General features: G+C 43.5%; 2 protein-coding genes across 2 annotated transcripts; both read right to left on the minus strand.

The window, feature by feature from the left end:
• LOC115671743 (auxin response factor 2A-like) lies at window positions 1–6,393 on the minus strand. Its single transcript, XM_056309498.1, has 14 exons — window positions 6,027–6,393; window positions 5,746–5,858; window positions 5,455–5,550; window positions 5,300–5,356; window positions 5,050–5,205; window positions 4,873–4,957; window positions 3,316–3,406; window positions 2,874–3,038; window positions 2,406–2,525; window positions 2,179–2,254; window positions 1,940–2,102; window positions 953–1,848; window positions 639–829; window positions 1–537 (listed from the first exon to the last, which is right to left on the minus strand). Exons 1-14 carry the CDS (start codon window positions 6,076–6,078, stop codon window positions 399–401), a joined length of 2,400 nt encoding a protein of 799 aa, XP_056165473.1. The 5' UTR covers window positions 6,079–6,393; the 3' UTR covers window positions 1–398.
• Window positions 6,394–10,889: 4,496 nt separating this feature from the next.
• Window positions 10,890–14,590, minus strand: LOC115671745 (inactive leucine-rich repeat receptor-like protein kinase CORYNE). The gene is made up of 2 exons (XM_030593375.2): window positions 12,700–14,590; window positions 10,890–12,204 (listed from the first exon to the last, which is right to left on the minus strand). The coding sequence occupies exons 1-2, from the start codon at window positions 13,575–13,577 to the stop codon at window positions 11,895–11,897; spliced, it is 1,188 nt and encodes a 395-aa protein (XP_030449235.1). The 5' UTR covers window positions 13,578–14,590; the 3' UTR covers window positions 10,890–11,894.
• Between the last annotated feature and the right edge of the window lie 3,263 nt (window positions 14,591–17,853).

Here is a 17,853-nt window from a genome sequence, read left to right on the forward strand (position 1 = left end):
TTTTTCCAATACCAATCAGTATTATATAACAGGCCGTACAGTAGGTGCTGTTTAGGATATTTACAATGGCTTTCCACTGACTGGCTCATATAATCAATAAAAATGGCACGATAGTATACCAAGCAAAAAGGAAAATGCTGGTCTGGGAGAAGCCAAAGGCTACATAAACACTTATAATTACAGCTTACACCGGGCAAAGGAATAGTAAGCATAAAGGACCGATCGTATTAACTATCAAAAATTAACTTCCTGAGCAACCATTAGAAGCAGCGGCCGCACACTCATCCTTATGCACCCATTTCACATGTTAGGCGTAGCTGGTGTATTCGGAGGCTCCGGCTTTTCACAAAATACAAAAGTTTGCTACGGGGGTCTACAGTCATACGCTATTGCAAACTTCAGATTCCTCCAGAATCCTTTTTATGGCCTGCTTTCGGCGAAATCTCCTCACTTCTAGGAATCAAGGGTTTTGGAGCCATCCTCTTTACCTCTTCCCTAGTGTAGATAAAGATCTTACGGACCATGCCACAGAATTCCCTGTAACAGAGAGACAAACTTAAGATCTAGGAAAAGTTGCAGAGACAAGAGAAGTATAAGGACAAACTTTCAGATAAAGAGGTACAGAAACAAGTGCTTACTCCCATGGATCATCTCCAACAAGCATCATGTCGCCCTCATCGTCGGTGAAAACAACTAGCCATTCTTTAGTAGGGGCAACTAATTCACCATTGAACTCAAAAATTTTGTCCAGTTCAGTTATCAACTCACTGTAACCATGGTACTTGCTCAAGTCCACGGATCTACCTACGGGAATGCCTTGCTTGTGAACCTAGACAACCAGTAGGCGACCCAATTAATGTGGGTATCCAAGTTACTCTAATATCATCTGTAGAGAAAGTATTTCAAATCGAAAGAACTGACATATCAAAAACTTGATGGAAGAGAGAAGAACCTTGATGCAACTTCTGGTAGAAGCAGCCTGGTGCTTGCCCTCTACATCTCTAACTGGTTGCTCTGAAGATGGAAATGCCCTTCCCTGTTCACCATATGCAATTGTATTAGGTGCAATCTTTGAACACTTGATCGGACTCACAAGTACATTAGGTTCCGAATCATCCGCCGGATTTGATTGTAGGACTTGTTTTTGTGAGCCATGCCCATTATCCAATTCTGTTGCCACAGGACCACTCGTGAGGGAAATCCCAAAAAGCTTACAATTGCCATTTCCATTAGATTTTATCAACTCTTGTTGGGCAAATGGAAAATCTGATTTTCCAACCATGATATGATTTGGATCCTCAACAAATGACGGAGAAAGCATAGGAAAGAAAAAATTTCCCGAATGCATGTCCCTTCTTGTGTCGCCTTTAACATTACTGAGACACTGCTGTTGTCGACTCTCAATTTCTAGAGAAGCTACAATTCCAGATCCCAGCATGTTCAGTGAGGGACCTTGCCTCACAGATCCTGGAGAAGGAAGCAAATCAGTTTTCGTTTCCTCCGTTGAATTTTGCTTCTTAACTTGGTTGCTAATTTCACTGTCCCGGCGAAAAAAGGATGAGAAGAATCCACGGCGGTGGTGAAAAGACCCGGAATCTGACACCAGATCAATAAGTGTTGCTTCCTGCATCGTTGGAGCCATCCAAGTGTTTGGTCTACATTTCCTCTGGCCAAAATGCATGCTCTTTGGGTTATCAGCTGGAAATTCACACCATGCATGTGGCATCTCAGCATTCTCCATGTCATTATTTAGTGCTAAGCTGCCCTTCAAGGCTGAAAATTCTTGACCTTGCAAGGCCTTTGAAAACCCTATATCTGCTGGAGGGTCTGTACTGATTCCCAAAGGACCTGAACGTATGAATGGGATACTCAGTATAACATGTCAAAAAGAAAAACTCCCAATTAGATTCCAGAAGCTCGAGAATTCGTTATGTCATACCTTCCCTCATCCGTACAGAAGAATCATTAGATGTTGACATGCTTGCTCGAGGCCTTTTCGGCCGGGATGCTGGCAGGTTATCTGGTGCAGTCATGGCAGGCTCTATGTTCCAGGGAGAAACTCTGTCCGGGCGGTGAATGGAAGTGATTTCATCCCACCGCACCTGAACAAACAGAATAGAGTATTGACAAATTAGAGAGGTCCACATAATGCACGCACTACAATGCTCTTGTTACTACCTTAAGGCATCTCCATTTTGATCCAGGCCACCTCGGAGGATCAACATCCTCAGATCCAATTACAGTGCCGGAGAACCTAGTTCATTAAGGCAAGACATAATCAGGTTTTTTTTTCTTTTTTTCTTTTTTAGGCCAAAGACGTAAATCAGTTGACTGACACACTTTTCTGCCTAGTTACATAGTCTAATTTCACTGCAATGGCAATTTGCAAGTGAGAAAGTTCTAACCTCTGCTCTGGAGCTTCTTCACCTTCAAATGTCATTCTGAACCTCATGCCGATGGAGCAATCGATTTTGGTAGATTCAGTGTATTTATCAAGAGGAATGATGAATTCAGCAGGGCTAGTCCTGTGCATATCATATATGAATAACTCCAATAGCATTAGAAGCATGCTACAAATTAACTCAACTCCACTAGTTGAGGAATTGAGGATGGCCCTAAAACGTCTAACAGAGAGAGAAAGAGAGCTTTATCCTCGCTATACCGTTCACAATACAGGCACTTGGGTTCCAACTACTAAATAGTTGAAAGTACCGACATGCATGCCTTGATGAAAGACCAAAAATATAAACGGGTGTGTAATGGGAAACAAACAAGCAATTATATAAATACAAGGAATCCAAATGCAAAGACTTTTGTGGCACTCTCTTTCTCTCTCTCTCATGAAAAGAGTTTGCAAGAGCAGAACCACGCACCTCGGTTTGTAATACACAGTGAACATTGTACCAGTTGAAATGGCATGCCATGCTGTTGCAAGGACACCGATATGCATACTGTGACTTGGCATAATCGAAGATGGAACATTGTTCAGTTGCCTCATCGCTCCTCTAACTCCAACACGAAGTTCACCATTTTCACCTCTGCATAAGGAATTTCAGAAGGAATAAACAGGAGCACTCACAATATCAACCAACTGAGATCAGTCTAGTTTTTGGATGCTCCATTTTGCAATTAGTAGGCATTCTAGGTAGTGGTTTACATGGTTTCAGCAGCTAGGTGCAGCAGAATGTTATGAGCATTACACTCGTGCAGAACTTCCATTCTAAACTTAGCCTTTTCATGCAGTATAACAATCAACTGGGGAGTTACCATCCAATTTGTATAACTTAAAAGCATATGAACAGAGAACTAGTGTACCTGAGAAATATAAAAGCATCACCAGCGACAAGCTTTTTAGAGCTGACAAACAGTGACCAACCACTTTGGAGTAGGTGTCGCCTTGGTTGACCTGTCCATCCGGATCCATATATTGCTCTTGAATAAGTAAATGAGTTGAAAAATAACAATCATCGCGCAAATGTACAGCCTTCACCCATAATTGTCAATGTGATATCAGCACACAAAAAGACTGGAGTAAGACGGCAATTCTCAGTATTTTATCCCCCCCCAATGCAATCAGATGACATAAAAAAGGACACCATTAACAAAACTAAAACTGGATCGCTCCCAGGAAATTGGAGACATCTATGAAGCTAGAAGGTATAATGTCTACAGATGGCAGCAAATGGGCAAAGTCATCAGCAGTTAGAAGTTAACATCCATTAACTTGCAAACATACAATGTTTTTTCTCCTAAATACATGAATGACTTCGTCAAAACTTGATATTTTGTGGTAAAGGCACTTTTCCCGTCCATCATGCATGCAGAATGAGTTAAAGAAACCAAATAGAGGAAGCAAGTAGTTCAACAAGCAACACTAACAGCACAATAGGATGATTTGTAACTTGAGCACTCACAGAGAGATTCAACTGTCATTACCCATACATGCAAAAGCATACCATCGGGCCAGGTGGTTATCTCTTTTTTTTTTTTACTGACGTCTGTATCCTCCACTAAGAAACAAAGACTGGGAACCTGCTTTATGACCCGTTGAGAGCCAAAAACTATTAGCACCAAATGAGATTAAGAACGTTTGACTATACTAATTAGCATCCATTTAAAGAGCTCAATTTAGGAATAAATGTACTTTATACAATAAGTAAGGAATGAGTTACTTAATTCGTTCGATAGAAAAAGAAATTGATAGTAATTAGAATAATAATAATTGCATTGCCAAATTCAACCGGTAAGGATATAACTCCTTGTCTGGTAAGAAATAAACAATAATCAGTAATGAATATTCGATAATCTTCAAACAACCTTTTTTTATTTCTATTTTCGGCCCTTAAATTTGTCAGCACTTCAATTCAATGCTTAGATTTTTGGTACTTATTTTCAGTTTTATCGAGAATCCTTGTGGAAAAGAAAAGAGCCACTTCATAATATAATTTTCTAAGGAAATTATACAGGCTTGATGAGTTGAGCATTCAATAAGCAACAGCACACTAGGATGATCAGTAACTTAAGTATTGAGACAAAGATGCGAAATGCAAAAGGATGCTATCGGCCCAGCAGGTTACCCTCTCTTTCTCATAACTACATCCTCCACTGAGAAATGAAGACTAAGACTGCTCTTTCACGGAAAAGAAAAGAGCCACTTCATTATTCGATTTTCCAGGGAATCAGACGTGTATTGTGTTTGAGAAACCAGATAAAATAAGTGAGCGGGTCAATAAGCAACAACAATGGCACATTGGAATGATCTTTAACTTGAGAATGTTAATGCTTGAAACTAAGGGAGGACCCCCATGAATGCGTAAATATCACCAGGGCAGAACATCAGGATGCACATAGATCGAATAACAAGGTTATTACCTCGAAAAATGTGGCGGAAACGCCACTCATTTCCATGCAAATCCTTGGCCACCAATTCCTGAGTTGGAGGTTGCTTAGACATATCCTGCTCAATATCGAAGGGAGAATATTTGAGATATTACAAACCCCACATACCGATTCATTCGAGCAGATACAGCAGACAAAACAAAATCTTACCAATGGGGGTAGGCATTCATCTGCATGACGTCTCAATACAGAGAACCCACCATGAGTGCTCGTATCAGAGGCTGTAAGTGTCTTACAAAAGGAATGGACACGGGGTCGTGGAGGTGGGGGAGGCCCAGTTTCCTTCTCCACAGCAGTCTCATCTTGCTAGCATTGCAGATACACAACAAAACAGTCGCATCACGAATCAAAGCATATGCCCCGCAACGTAACATTCTTCCAGTTAAAATTTAGAACATACCTTAGGCTCCGGGAGCAAAGTCACTTGAGCAAACAGCTCATCAGTGTCTGGTTCAGCCTGCAGTGGAAATGCCACCCCACCATTTTGGGAAACTCAACACTTCAAGAAGTTACAAAATGAGCAAAGCATACAGGATGGGTTTAAGCGAGGAGTACCCTCAATTGAACATTTATGACACGGCACAGAATCTTCGAGGGAAGATTGTAAGCCGGCATTTGCCGATCGGCGACTTGATTCATCGATGCCTCAATCTGCACCGAGAATTACGACACGATCAACCAAAGTCCTTCTAAACCAAACCCCACCACTTCCCTCCTCGACTACAATCACCACTGCACAACCACCTCAGAAAAGGCCGAGCAAACTAGACGAAAAAGCGCCTCTAACTCCGACCATGTGCTTCGATTCGAAAGTATCCGAGAAACGAATTCGACAAACAAGCTCACCTGCTCAATATGCCCCTGCGGGAAGTAATAAACCAGGTCCCCCTCGCGAGGAACCGTCACCAGAGGGCCGGCGCAAGCGTGCCACAGCTCCTTGTACAACGCATCCTCGCAGCCTACACAAAAAGAAGAAGCCGACACCCACACCCACACCCACCCCACAATAGTCAGTCGGAGCCGAAGCCAAAGCCAACAAAAAAAAAACCAACAATCAGAAACCACAATCCCGAAATCCTCCACATAAACCCGGAGATTTCGCCACGATTTCACCGAATTCCACTCACTCTTCCTCTCCCTCCGGTCGCTCCCCGCGGCCGAGACCTCGCGAGCAGCCATATCCCGCGCCGAATCCGAAGCGCCTCCGCCCGATCGGTGCACACGAACGACGCCGGGAACTCCCGCAAACCCCCCAATCAGGGGCGGAGGAGGAGGAACAGCAAGACGAGCCGACGAGCTACCTCCGCCACAGAAACTAGCAGAAGAAGAAGAAGAAGAAGAAGAACCACCAATCACCGCAGCAACAGCAACAGCAACAGCAACAGCAGCAGCTAGAACAGGCTAAGGATCAACCGCTGGGGGCGGCTTTCAGGATCATCGCGAGCAAGCTACATCGCAAAGCAATCAGCTCCTTCCTCCTCCTTCCTCCCTTCCCTCGTTCCCGCTGGTCCGGTCGCGTCACTGATCTTTCTTCCTCCCGCGACCATGAGGACGGAGATGGAGAGAGGAAAATTGGCGAGTGCGCCGATGAGGACCACGTGGATTTTACCGAGGCGCCATTCCCCCCACCCCGCCCCCCATACCCCACGCACGCACAGTAGTACAGTACAACCTCCCGCGAGGGAGAGCAGCCATTTACTATTTTGGTGCTGTTGGCCCCCCCTCCCCTTTGTCCCTTCGCGTGGTGATCCCTCGGGGTCAATTAGGAAAAATTACAATGATTAAAAAACCACGGGTAAAAATAATCTTTCCTACTTTTTTTTATGTAAGTAGATATTTTATGCCGTTAGATATTTCAGAAGATCATTCGGCGCTGATATTTAATATGGCCGACGATTTATTTGAAAATTAAGTTGGAATTCTGCGCACGCATGGCGCGTGTGTAGAGAATGGTGTACCGATTGTTTTTTTAGGAAATTCTTTGGGGGAAAGAGAAAGCGTAATTGAAAAGAAAAAGAAAATAAAAGAGCTTCTCGGATTTTAATTCGGCTTTATTTTTTTTCAGCAACTACAATTTGTCACGGTTGGGACACCGGGGGCGCCGGTTACCGTACGACGCCTCCCCCCCCCCCCCCCCGGCCCGCTGCGCTGTTTGTCCGCTAGTTAACCGGCAAACGGGGGGGGATATTTTTTTGCACCGGTCCCACCCGACGCCGTTAGGCCCGGGATGGGGGAACGTGTCGGCTTCCCATTGGCGGACACGTCACGGCCGTTTGTCCACCCCGGACGGAAAGCTGCTCCGGTTCTGGGAAGAGGATTTTTGTCCTGTTATTACCAGGCAGGATCGTCTGGACGGAGTAAAAAAAATAATATTTTTTTTTTGCGAAAAGGGGGACTTGATAACCTCACCTCTTGCCCCGACGGGAAGCGACAGCCAATCAGGTGGCCCCGGATGTGCTGGGGAACGGGGTCAGGAGCGGGTGACATTATCGCCGCCCGCTGGATCGGGTAGTAAAAAAAAAATGTAAAAAAGAAAAATAGAAAAGCCTGGATACCCGCGAAAATTAACGGCGTTGCGTGACTTTGAGTGGCGGGAGGGGGAGGTACGGGGATGACGTGTCGGGGATGGTGCGTTTCGCGTGCTTGAGTGCGCCGTGCGAGACGGACTGCGACGGCTCGGGGTCACGCGGGACTCGACTCGAGCCCGATTGGGCGAGGAATCGATGTCGACTAGTTTTGGTTTCGCTCGAGTTGTTCGAATTTTAGTACTCGGTTCGACGGATATTCGAGGTTTCTCCATTATTTTCATGCGTATTAACAATCCCATAAGAGGCACTGATTTCTTAAGAATTATTCGATCCGTCACCATCCATGTAAGTGTCAATGCACAAAATTCCGTTCAAGCTTGTTAAATTGTCATTGAGGCTAACATTGTACCGATCCGATCCTTAGATTCCGTTATTTCTCTACTTTCGATAGGGGTATGCAAAACAACTGGAAACCGTCCGGAATCGGATCGGACTGACCCGGAACCATCGATTCCCATAGGAACAAGTCTGATTCCCGTAGGAACAAGTTTGATTCCCGGTTCTAATTTACTAGAACCGATGAATACCGGTCCGATTCCCCAGTTCCAGGTTCTAGGCATGGAACCGCCCATCAAGACCGGACCAGTGATATATATATATATATATATATATATATATATATATATATATATAAAAGAAAAATTTCCAACCCAACAAAAAAAATTAAAGAAAAATGAAAACTTAAAAATCCATAATCTGAAACTCAACGTCCATCAACTGAGTTTTGTCTTTCTCACTTTGTCTGAGTCGTCTCTCTATCTCTCACTCGTGATCTCGACTCTCAAGGTCAATGCCCATAAGCCCTCTCAACTCCTATCAACTTACGGCGACACCTCCAACCGTTCATCACTTGCCTCTCTCGCTCTCAATCACCTCCATTTGCCTGAAGCTTGGTGGGGTTAGTTTCATGGAATTAATAGGCGGTTTCCGGTTCCAATTTTTCAAAATCGATCCTTAGTGGGCAATTTTGGATTCCATGGTGGGAACCACCCACCCAACCATTGCATGTGTTTTATCTATTTTGATCGATTCGTCACGTCATTATCCTTGTAGCCTCCCGAGGACATGCCGGTCGACCTTGGACTCGATCATTGTGGGGGGCATTCCGGTAAATTTGGGAATAATTAAAATGATCAGAGAAAGAGTCAAGAGGGAAATTTACAATGAGACGTGTTTTTTTCATGTGGCAATCCGAGCGAAGAAAGTCACTATTAATAGGTCGCCGTGCATGGGCGGGGACACGAGTCGATCGCAAAGAGCGGCATGCCGCGTGCATCTAGGGCCGGTGAACGGTCGCGAGGACATGATGCGACGGCGGGTCATCACGTGTCACGGCAGCGAGGGCCCGTACTGGGTCCACTAGAAAAGGTTAAGAGGTAGGCCGAGCAATCCCGAACCGGATTCACTTACCAAATCATGGAAACGTGTTTCGGGCGCTACCTAGTTTCATACAGTCGAAAACATGGGCTGCTAAGTTTTTACTTATACAAATCACTCAACGCCAAAACCATGGCCAAGAGAAAATAAGAGCCGTTCAATTCATCGCATTTTTCCTTCTTTTTGTCGACACAAAAGATTGCGAATGTTTAGCGTTTGATTTAGTGCCGAAATGACTAGGTTTGACATCTGAAACGCATTGGTTACGTTTAAAAGCACGAATTTCTCTGTTTTGAAAAGCAAAAAAAAATAAATTTTTCATATGAAAATACCGTTTGGATGGTAACTGATGTAATAAAAACATGGGATAATGGACTACATCGGATATTTTCATATAGTTCATGGACTAAATTGAATATGTCCTAAAAGTTCACAGACCACATTGAACAAATTAAAAGTTCGGATACCACATTGCATATTGAGCTAAAGTTTAGGGACCACACCGAACAAATTAAAAGTTCAAGGACCACATTGCACATTGGACCAGAGTTCATTGACCATTTGTGTCATTATCCCTAAAAATAACGTTTGGATGAAAAAACTTAAATTACTAAACAAAGACATATGCGGATCTCTTATGTGTAAGAACTCGTATCTTCTTCTTCACCACAAAATATCGACGAGAGGTTCACAGTTGCACTCGTCTGTAATTGAACTCGTCGAAGACATTCGATCACGTGAGCAGTGTCGTGTGAGCGTCTCTCGTGATTTTCCCGGTTTCATATTGATCGCCCCGTCGTTTGATGATCCAAGAAAAGTAAAAACGCGATTTTTTTTAATTTCCCGCCAAAATGAATAATATCATTCAAACTCGACAAATTATGAAAAGTTTATATGTGAAGTTATATGTCGACATTTAAATATTGTGATGGTTTTAAATGTTTCGGACGTAGAAAAAACTCGGAGGAGGAAGAGAAATTGCTCTGGGCTTTGGATTGCTCAAGGTTTGAAACACTTCCTTTACGCACGAGTCTTTGACCCCGTGCCGGCCTGGCCCGGGTCAATTAATATAACTCTTTCTTCGGTTTTTAACCCAGAAAACCGATTGAAATGGTCGCGGTCCGGCGGTGTAAACGCGAGCTATTCCTTCACAAATCTCTCGGCATTGATTCTCCGGCGAATGGAGCGACGAGTGACACGACGGTGCGTGGCGCCGCGGGGCTGTCGAGTTATTTTCACTTCGCTATAGAAAGGCCCTGTTTTCACTTCTGCAGGTTCTTTCTAGAGTGTGAGCAACCCATCATCAATTTAAGAACCCCCAATTTGGATTTTGTACCAACTTACGATCTGAAGTCTAATGACAGAACTGGAGAGGCTATTAGGTATTTTTCTTCAGATTTATCTCTTCAATTTTGTGAACTAATTTTTTACGCTCCGTAACTCTTCCTCGGCTCGCTTGGTCGAAAGTACGGCATTTAAAGTGTCTCGCGACTTGAAGGCCCGTGCTGAGTTGGATGGGGATTGTAACGACAAGAAGCATTGGCCATCTCAAGGTCCATTCTTGAGGCCCCTACAAGGCTTCCCAAAAAGTATTGATCGAGCAAATTGGTGCAAAAGGATTGTTCATCTAGCCCGGAATACTTCTTGCTCTTTTCGCGTTTTGAATCACGGCGGTCTTGGTGCCATGGTGCGAAATGCGGAGATGTATAGCAAAGACAGCTCGAGCACATCATTTGGATAATCGAAGGCTCAAACCACGATCTTGAAGCACGTATAGCGAGAGACCGGCTATCAGCTATCATGTCTTCCGGTGAAAAGGGCTGCCGGAAGATGACTGACCGAACGCTTTTTTCGTCGAGCTCTTTTGCTTCGGATGCCTCTCTTTTCAACGTCTCAGGAACAAAGGCCGGGTCTTTCAGGGGGACATGTGGGTGAAGGTCTCGAGACCTTCACGGGACAATAATGCTTCTTCTTCGCTTTAACCCCACCCTCCCTTTCTAAGCAACTATACAACTCATGAGGATGACTTTTGTCCTTCGCTTTAGGAAGGACAAATACCACATTAATTGCTTTTGAACTTTCCTACCAGGACAAACACCCAAAACCCCAGCAAAACTTGCATAATTGGGCATCTCCCAGAAAGCACGTCTCACGCTTCCAGGAATTAGGATGATGTCCACTGCTGGGTACATTTGAGAAAAAAGCTCGTTACATCCCTCCTTCGTGATGGATTACCTTTCACGGCCACATGACCAGTACATCGACAGCATCGACAGCGATGAAAGCCGAAACGCTCTTATAACTCGTGAGACGACCCCGAAATGAACAATATACTTTGCCATTAGGGTCTGAGAAACTCGTTCACAGGGATCAATTTGCAGGTTCCATGCAGATATTTCTCTTTCTGTTGGGCTAAAGCTTTGACCCCTGAGCAAATGGGTCTGAAGTTATGAACCCAGAGACAAGGAGAAGCCCCATCAATAAACAACAAAACCGAGACTTAAGTGCCAGATTGGTTCACAAAAAATGTCAAAAAGTCAATGCCTGCTGACATCAGTCCAGTCAAAATCACAGCACCTGTAATCTCATTTTCCACATGCTGTTTCTTCTAAAGGCACAGGTACAGAAGTGGGTAAGATAGGATACTAACCAAAGCTATATGACAAAGTTGACGTAGAATGCCAAAATATGGAAAAATTATATATAGACATTTCGTTGAAATCTCAATTAAAGAATTAGAGAAGCCCGGAGAAGTAACAAGAGTTGACCACCAGTAGCACAGACAACGATCAGAACATCACATACAGTGAACTACTAAACCAAAATACCAGAAAAAGAACACATCCCATAAGGATAGAACAAAAATATCATCAGCTCTGTTTTAGTTAATTAAGAGTATAACTCAACATGAACCTCAAGCCATTTATCCAAAGGGCAAGCAGATTTTTCATGTCTTTCAATTTTGTCAAGCTCCAAGGAAACCAAAAATCTGATACTTACATTTTCCATTAATTTTCTTTTTTTTCGAAGTCAAAAGCTGTGCAGTTGGGTCAGCATTGGGACGAGCTCGTCGCTAGAAGGCCTATCGGCAGGGAAGTCGGAGAGGCAAATGACAGCAATCCTAACCGCCATCAGCATATCATCCTCCTCCGCTTCTTCCCCGAGAAGGCTCTTATCCAGAGCTTCTCTCGCCTCCCCAGCCTGTTGCAACTGGCGGAGCCAGCGCCCCAGGCTTCCTCGGCTGGCCGCTTCACTGAAGAATGGGTCCGTGGGGTCTCTACCTGTCAAGAGAACCCCCAGTATCATGCCGAAGCTGAAAATGTCGCTCTTGTCTGTGTACCTACACGAGAAGAAGAACAGTTTCAATTATGATAATCACATCGAAATCCCTAGTGCCCCGAATTCTATAAAGGGGCCGCCAGAAGATTACAGGCATTGGTAGAAGACAATCTCAATGTCGACGAAAGGATTTTATGCAACACCATCGAAGAGTACCACTAACAGTCTCAAAAACAGAAATAACCAAAAAAAAATGATTCAAACCATGACACAGTGCCGCTGGGTCAAAGAACACCATATATTGCCAATTGCTTTTCATGTTAGTATGTGAATGTAAATGAGAGTCGCCATTGTGATGACATTCAATTAAACAGAGAATTTCTCACTTGTTACTCGGAACAAAAAGTTCAATCTTTCAAACCAAATGGAACCGATAACCTATATAGAGCACACAAGATCTTTTTTTCCTTGTCCAAAAACTGACATCCCAACACAACAGAGCTTGAAAACACAGCCCCCAATTTCAGTAATTTTCAGCCTACACTGCCCATAATACCTGGAATCCCGCAAGCACTCCGGAGCGCTATATTCGGACGTCCGATGCAAACTCGGCACGAGCCTCGCCAATCCACAGTCCGCCAGCCTCGGACTAAACTCGGCATCCAACAACACATTCGCAGGCTTCAGGTCGCAGTGCAGGACCTGAGGGCTGCACGCAGAGTGAAGATACTGAAGCGCTTTAATCACCCCAACAGCAATCCCGAGCCTAGCTTCCCACTTGAGCTGCAGCTGATCCTCCCGAACCCTCTTCATCAGGTCCTTGAGGCTTCCTTTCGGCACATAATCATAAATGAGCGACAAACCATTTGGCTCGCAAACGTAAGCCCTCAAGCTCATCAAATTCACGTGCCTCAACCCCGCTAGGACTTCCAGCTCCTTCTGGATCCGTCTCTTGGCCAATTTGCTTTGCATCCCCGGCGAATCGCCCTCAACCTGCTCAAGCCGCTTGACCGCGATTACAAGCCCATTATCGAGGGCGGTCCTATGATACTGCCCATTCGGACTAGATCCGAGCAACTGGCTTTCGTTCTCGAGGGCCGTCTGGAGGGTTTTGGGTGAGACTTTTGGGGAAAACACAACCGGCCCTTTGAGGATTGGGGTTCTGTGGATGTACAGAATAAAGGATTTAACCAGGCAAGCCACGAGAAGGGCTGAGATTAATCCAGTCAACACTCCCAACACGACACTGAGGATTACTCTCCTAAACCCAGTCTTGAACTCAGGTGCTTTAGATGAAGATGGAGGCTCAGTCGATAAGTGCCTGAACGTCCTGTTTTGGCACTCCACAGTTGAACTCTGTAAGCAAAGCATCAGAAGCAACAACAAGCTCACGGCTCTTCTGCTTTCCAGAGGAACCACACAATTCAAAGCCATTTTTGCAGACGGGTAAAAAAGAAAAAAACAAAAACTTTAGACCAACAACCGTCTTTGCTTGCTCAACACTTGCTCATTTGTGTCTGAAACTGGCAAAAAAGGACAAAGTGCTAAAGCGCGTTCCATGCTTCAGTTTCGCAGACCCATGAACACGAGACTTTCATTGCCCATCCTCCGAGAAAGAAACGAAAGCAACAGGCACCATCCACACCAGAATACAATGGAGCTTTCCGAAAAATACAAAAACATGTGAAACGACGGACTTCAGAAAGAGTTCAAACCAACATAATAGCCCGAAGAGCTCCGAAAGACCAAACTTTTACGTTCTTGAACAGGCCGAGAGTGGACCGAGCAACTGTCGACACCTCAGAAACGCTTCTGAGACTCCAGTTTCTTTAATAGCCAAAAAAGAGCACCAAGAACCAGTGAGAGAGAGAGAAGCTTCCGAGTGCTTCCTCGCCTTAAAGCACGGCCTCAACGTCTTCAAGAGCAAGGCGCAGAGAATCGATTCCTCCCCTTCCTCCACCCAACCGGAAACGGGAATCCACACTCCGCACGTACGGAGGGACGAGGTTCGCGCAATGCACAGTGTCGCGCAGGTGGGATTCGCCGCGAATCTTCTCCTTTCTTTTATCTTTCTCACCCTCCCGCTGCGACCCAAGAAAGTCCTCACCAAATTCGCACTACTTCGGATTCAAGCCATGGGGTTTGGTAAAAATGGGAACGAGTCCGTTCTCTCCACCAAAACACTCCTCCGAGACGTCACCCCGCCCGAGGAAAAAACGAACGATACGTTTCAGCTTCACAGGGTTCGGAACGAGGGGGGCAAGGAAGAAGAAGGAAGGAAGGAAGGAGGAAACGAAGGGGGGAGCTCGCCGCCGCGAAGGAAGAAGCAGAACGACAACGGAGATAAAGGAAAAACCCCAGTGAAACTGCGGAGACCAAGAACAGCAAACATAGAAAAGAAGGAAAATTTGCGCTGTGTGTTTTTGTAATGTTATGGGGGGTGGTGGCCTTCGTCCCGGTCTTGTCTGGTCCATCATTGGACTGACCCGTGTAACGCACAAAAAAAAAACAAACCACCGGACTCTCTTCTTATCGTGATGATATCATCAAAAATTTCAAATCGGTACGTCCGTAATAAATTTACCCTAAATTAAAAAGTCTGAAATTGATACACTCGTAACAAATTTATTTTCTGTTAAATTAGATTAATGAAAAAAAAATCGCAAATTCATACATCGGTGACAAACGGAGGATAAAATCTCAAACTGATATATCCGTCACGTGTCATTTAATTCTGTAATTTGACAATAAAATTTAACGGATACTGATAAAGCATGAATTTATAAGGGTGTATAAATTTAAGATTTTTTGTGGTATTAATTTTTTTTTTGTTTTTTCCCTTTCCTTTCTTTTCCTTTTTTTTCCCGCCCTCCCCGCGCGGGACCCACCGGCGCTTTCCCCTTTGGTGGGACCGGCGCCACGTCGGTAGTCGCGCAAGCTTCAGTCAGTTCGCTGTCCCCGAGGAGGGGTGAGAAAAGACACAGACAGAGAGAGAGAGTGAGGAGGGTGGCGAAATCTGAGCCGTCGGATGGGTTCCGTGTGTGATATCTGCACCGTCGATGCGGAGCAAGACAGCAGGAATTCGTGCTAATTACGGAGGGGGAGTGGTCTCATCATGGGGGTAGATTAGGCATTAATTAATATCAGTTTTCCACTTCTTCTTCTTCTTCTTCTTCTTTTTTATAAATTTCCCGACCGAATAATTTCTTTTTACACCGTCCCTACTGCTTTTAAACCTTTTTCCGTCTCGTTTTTGATCTCTTTCCTTTATTTTTCTAGCTTTTTTTTTATAGATTAATCCGCGATTACAATTTGCTTCGGGACGCGCGAAAGGGATAAAAGAAGGCCGGCACGAGTAGATAGTTACCCATCATATGCAAATTTTGCTGCTTTTGCAAAAGCCCAAAATTGCATTAATGAACAATCTGGCAGTTGCGCCACCGCTTTCGAATGATTGATCGCATCCCATCTTTTTTCCGAACCTTTCATTGCCTTTTGAGATCGGACGCTGGCCCCGGGCGATTCTCGCGTACCTCGATCGATCCATCTTGTTAGTGAATTCCACGGGGATGGCGAATTTGCTAGTCGATTCAATATTAGAATGGGGTTTTAATATGATTGTTGAGTGCATAGATCGTGCGACCAATGACTGATTTCTGAATGCGACGTGAATGAGTGTCGCTGATTGAGCAACTTCACTGAAACTTTGGAAGGTCGAGTATCCGAAAATACAAGGCCACGAGTGTGATCCCCAAACACGAGCTTAGAGTGCAAGATCCTGAATAGAATCGAGTTCGAAATCTTGCCGGAGAAGAAGAAAACGGAGAGATTCAAGACTCGATTTGGACCTTTTCAATTTATCCATGACAAATTGAAATGAATTATGTTGATGGCGTTACGCTTACCAGAAATTGCTGACTTTGACGCCGACCGTCCTACATAGCATGGCTGACGCTGATATTGACATTTTTAAATAATATTTTTATATTTCTTTTGAATTTTTATGGTTTTTTTTTCTTTTCTTTGTTTTTTTTGGGGGGGGGGGGGGGGTTTGGAGTTAGGGTCGGCGGGCGAGGGTGCGCAAGCACTCTCCCAATTCCTGCAAGGGCCATAACGCCCTCATCGACCCGCGCGCCCTCACTTTGGCCAGCAAGGGTCGGCCGGCCACCTTTGTCGACCCTAACTCCGAAAACGAAAAAAAAAAAAAAAAGCAACGAAATGAGAAAAAAAACCATAAAATTATTAAAAATGTCAACATCAACGTCAGTCGTGCCGCGTTAACAATTTCCGGTCAAAATTGACCGAATAGACTCAATTGGTAATAAGTAAAAAGATTCATAACTCAATTGACAAAATTGAAAGGTTTAGAACTGAATTGGCAAAAATACAATAAATTTATAACTCTTTGGATAATTTTGCCCAAACTAAAATGAATTACGTTGATGACATTATGCTTATAGGTCCAATCCCCATCGGTTGGGTTGGACAAAACGAGTCACGGCATCTTCTATAATGTACGTTTCAATTTGGCGAAAAGAAGAAGAAGAATAAAGTACTCATCTTATCGTGATTATAAAGGATGAACCAAATCAATTTGTCTAATTCTAAATGAAGAAAAATCCAGTGAATATTTGTTAGTCAACCAATGTGACTTCTTCGACCAAAAGAAAAAGAAAAAAGGTGGCTTCAATCTGATCCTGACCGTGAGCTCGCCTGCTCGATCTGGTCCATCCACGTGTCTCATTCTACTGGCTAACCTTTCTCAAGCCCAGCATTTGATGAAGTTCGTAACGATAGCTTAGGCTCCAATTTTTTGGCAAAAAATAAATGATTTGTAAATAATTTTCATAAAACTAATCACTTGTATTATTTGATATAATTAGCCAATGAATTTTTTTAATTATCGATGATAATTTATATCTAAATATTTTCGTTGACAATAAAAATACATTTTGTAAATTATTTTTTATAAAAGATACAATCGATCATTTAAAAAATATATATTTTTTAAATTATTAATTTTTCTGGAAACAAACGCATGCTCATCTTCTTTGTCTTCATGTTCATACACACCTGAACTCTCTGGAGTTCAGATTGACCCTCTATAATTAAGATATTTACATTGGAATGCAAGAATCTTTAAAGTTCTCCTTTGTCAATTATTAAATAACATTTTGCAAACACACCATATTAAAATAACCTTTCAGATATATGGCGAAGTTTCTTTTAGATGGATTTATCGACGTGAAATTAAAAATTTGTTCCTTTTGCTAATAGAAATAATCGTAGCCACATCGTCAATTTAAATATCAAGTCCTTTTACAGGAATTGGCAAGAAGGGTAAGGATGCACGGAAGGATTTGTTTTCCCTGTCAAAGGGAGGCTAGACAACTTCAAAAGAGAAAAAAATAAAAACCTCCAAAAGAGCATTGTATCAACGGGTACAACCTTGGAATAAAAATTACCAAAAACGTCATAAATCTATTGCATGTATGCCAATTCGTCTTAAACTTTTTAATTTAACCAATCTAATCCTAAATCTTGCGATTTGCCAATTTAGTCTTTTCGGCCGGAAATCGTTGATGTGCGGCAGTGATATGCAGGACGGTCGGCGTTGATATGGATAATTTTTATTATTTTTTATATTATTTTTCTCTTTTCCTTTTCTCTACGAAGTTCGGCGAGAGTTGCTAGTTGACCCTGACTCTCA

This window comes from Syzygium oleosum, unplaced genomic scaffold, assembly GCF_021117445.2.
Source record: "Syzygium oleosum isolate NSW1041296 unplaced genomic scaffold, Sole_v2.1 Sole_v2.03, whole genome shotgun sequence".
Classification (NCBI taxonomy): domain Eukaryota; kingdom Viridiplantae; phylum Streptophyta; class Magnoliopsida; order Myrtales; family Myrtaceae; genus Syzygium; species Syzygium oleosum.

What these genes read in the sequence shown, in the direction of transcription:
- LOC115671745 (XM_030593375.2), bottom strand. Translation starts at nt 13,577, where the DNA reads ATGGCTTTGAATTGTGTGGTTCCTCTGGAAAGCAGAAGAGCCGTGAGC. An exon ending in GAGTGCTTGCGGGATTCCAG is followed by an intron (nt 12,205 to 12,699) that starts GTATTATGGGCA and finishes CTTCTCGTGTAG; the next exon opens with GTACACAGACAAGAGCGACA.
- LOC115671743 (XM_056309498.1), bottom strand. Translation starts at nt 6,078, where the DNA reads ATGGCTGCTCGCGAGGTCTCGGCCGCGGGGAGCGACCGGAGGGAGAGG. An exon ending in CGACCGGAGGGAGAGGAAGA is followed by an intron (nt 5,859 to 6,026) that starts GTGAGTGGAATT and finishes CTTTTTGTGTAG; the next exon opens with GCTGCGAGGATGCGTTGTAC. An exon ending in TTCTGTACGGATGAGGGAAG is followed by an intron (nt 1,849 to 1,939) that starts GTATGACATAAC and finishes TCATACGTTCAG; the next exon opens with GTCCTTTGGGAATCAGTACA.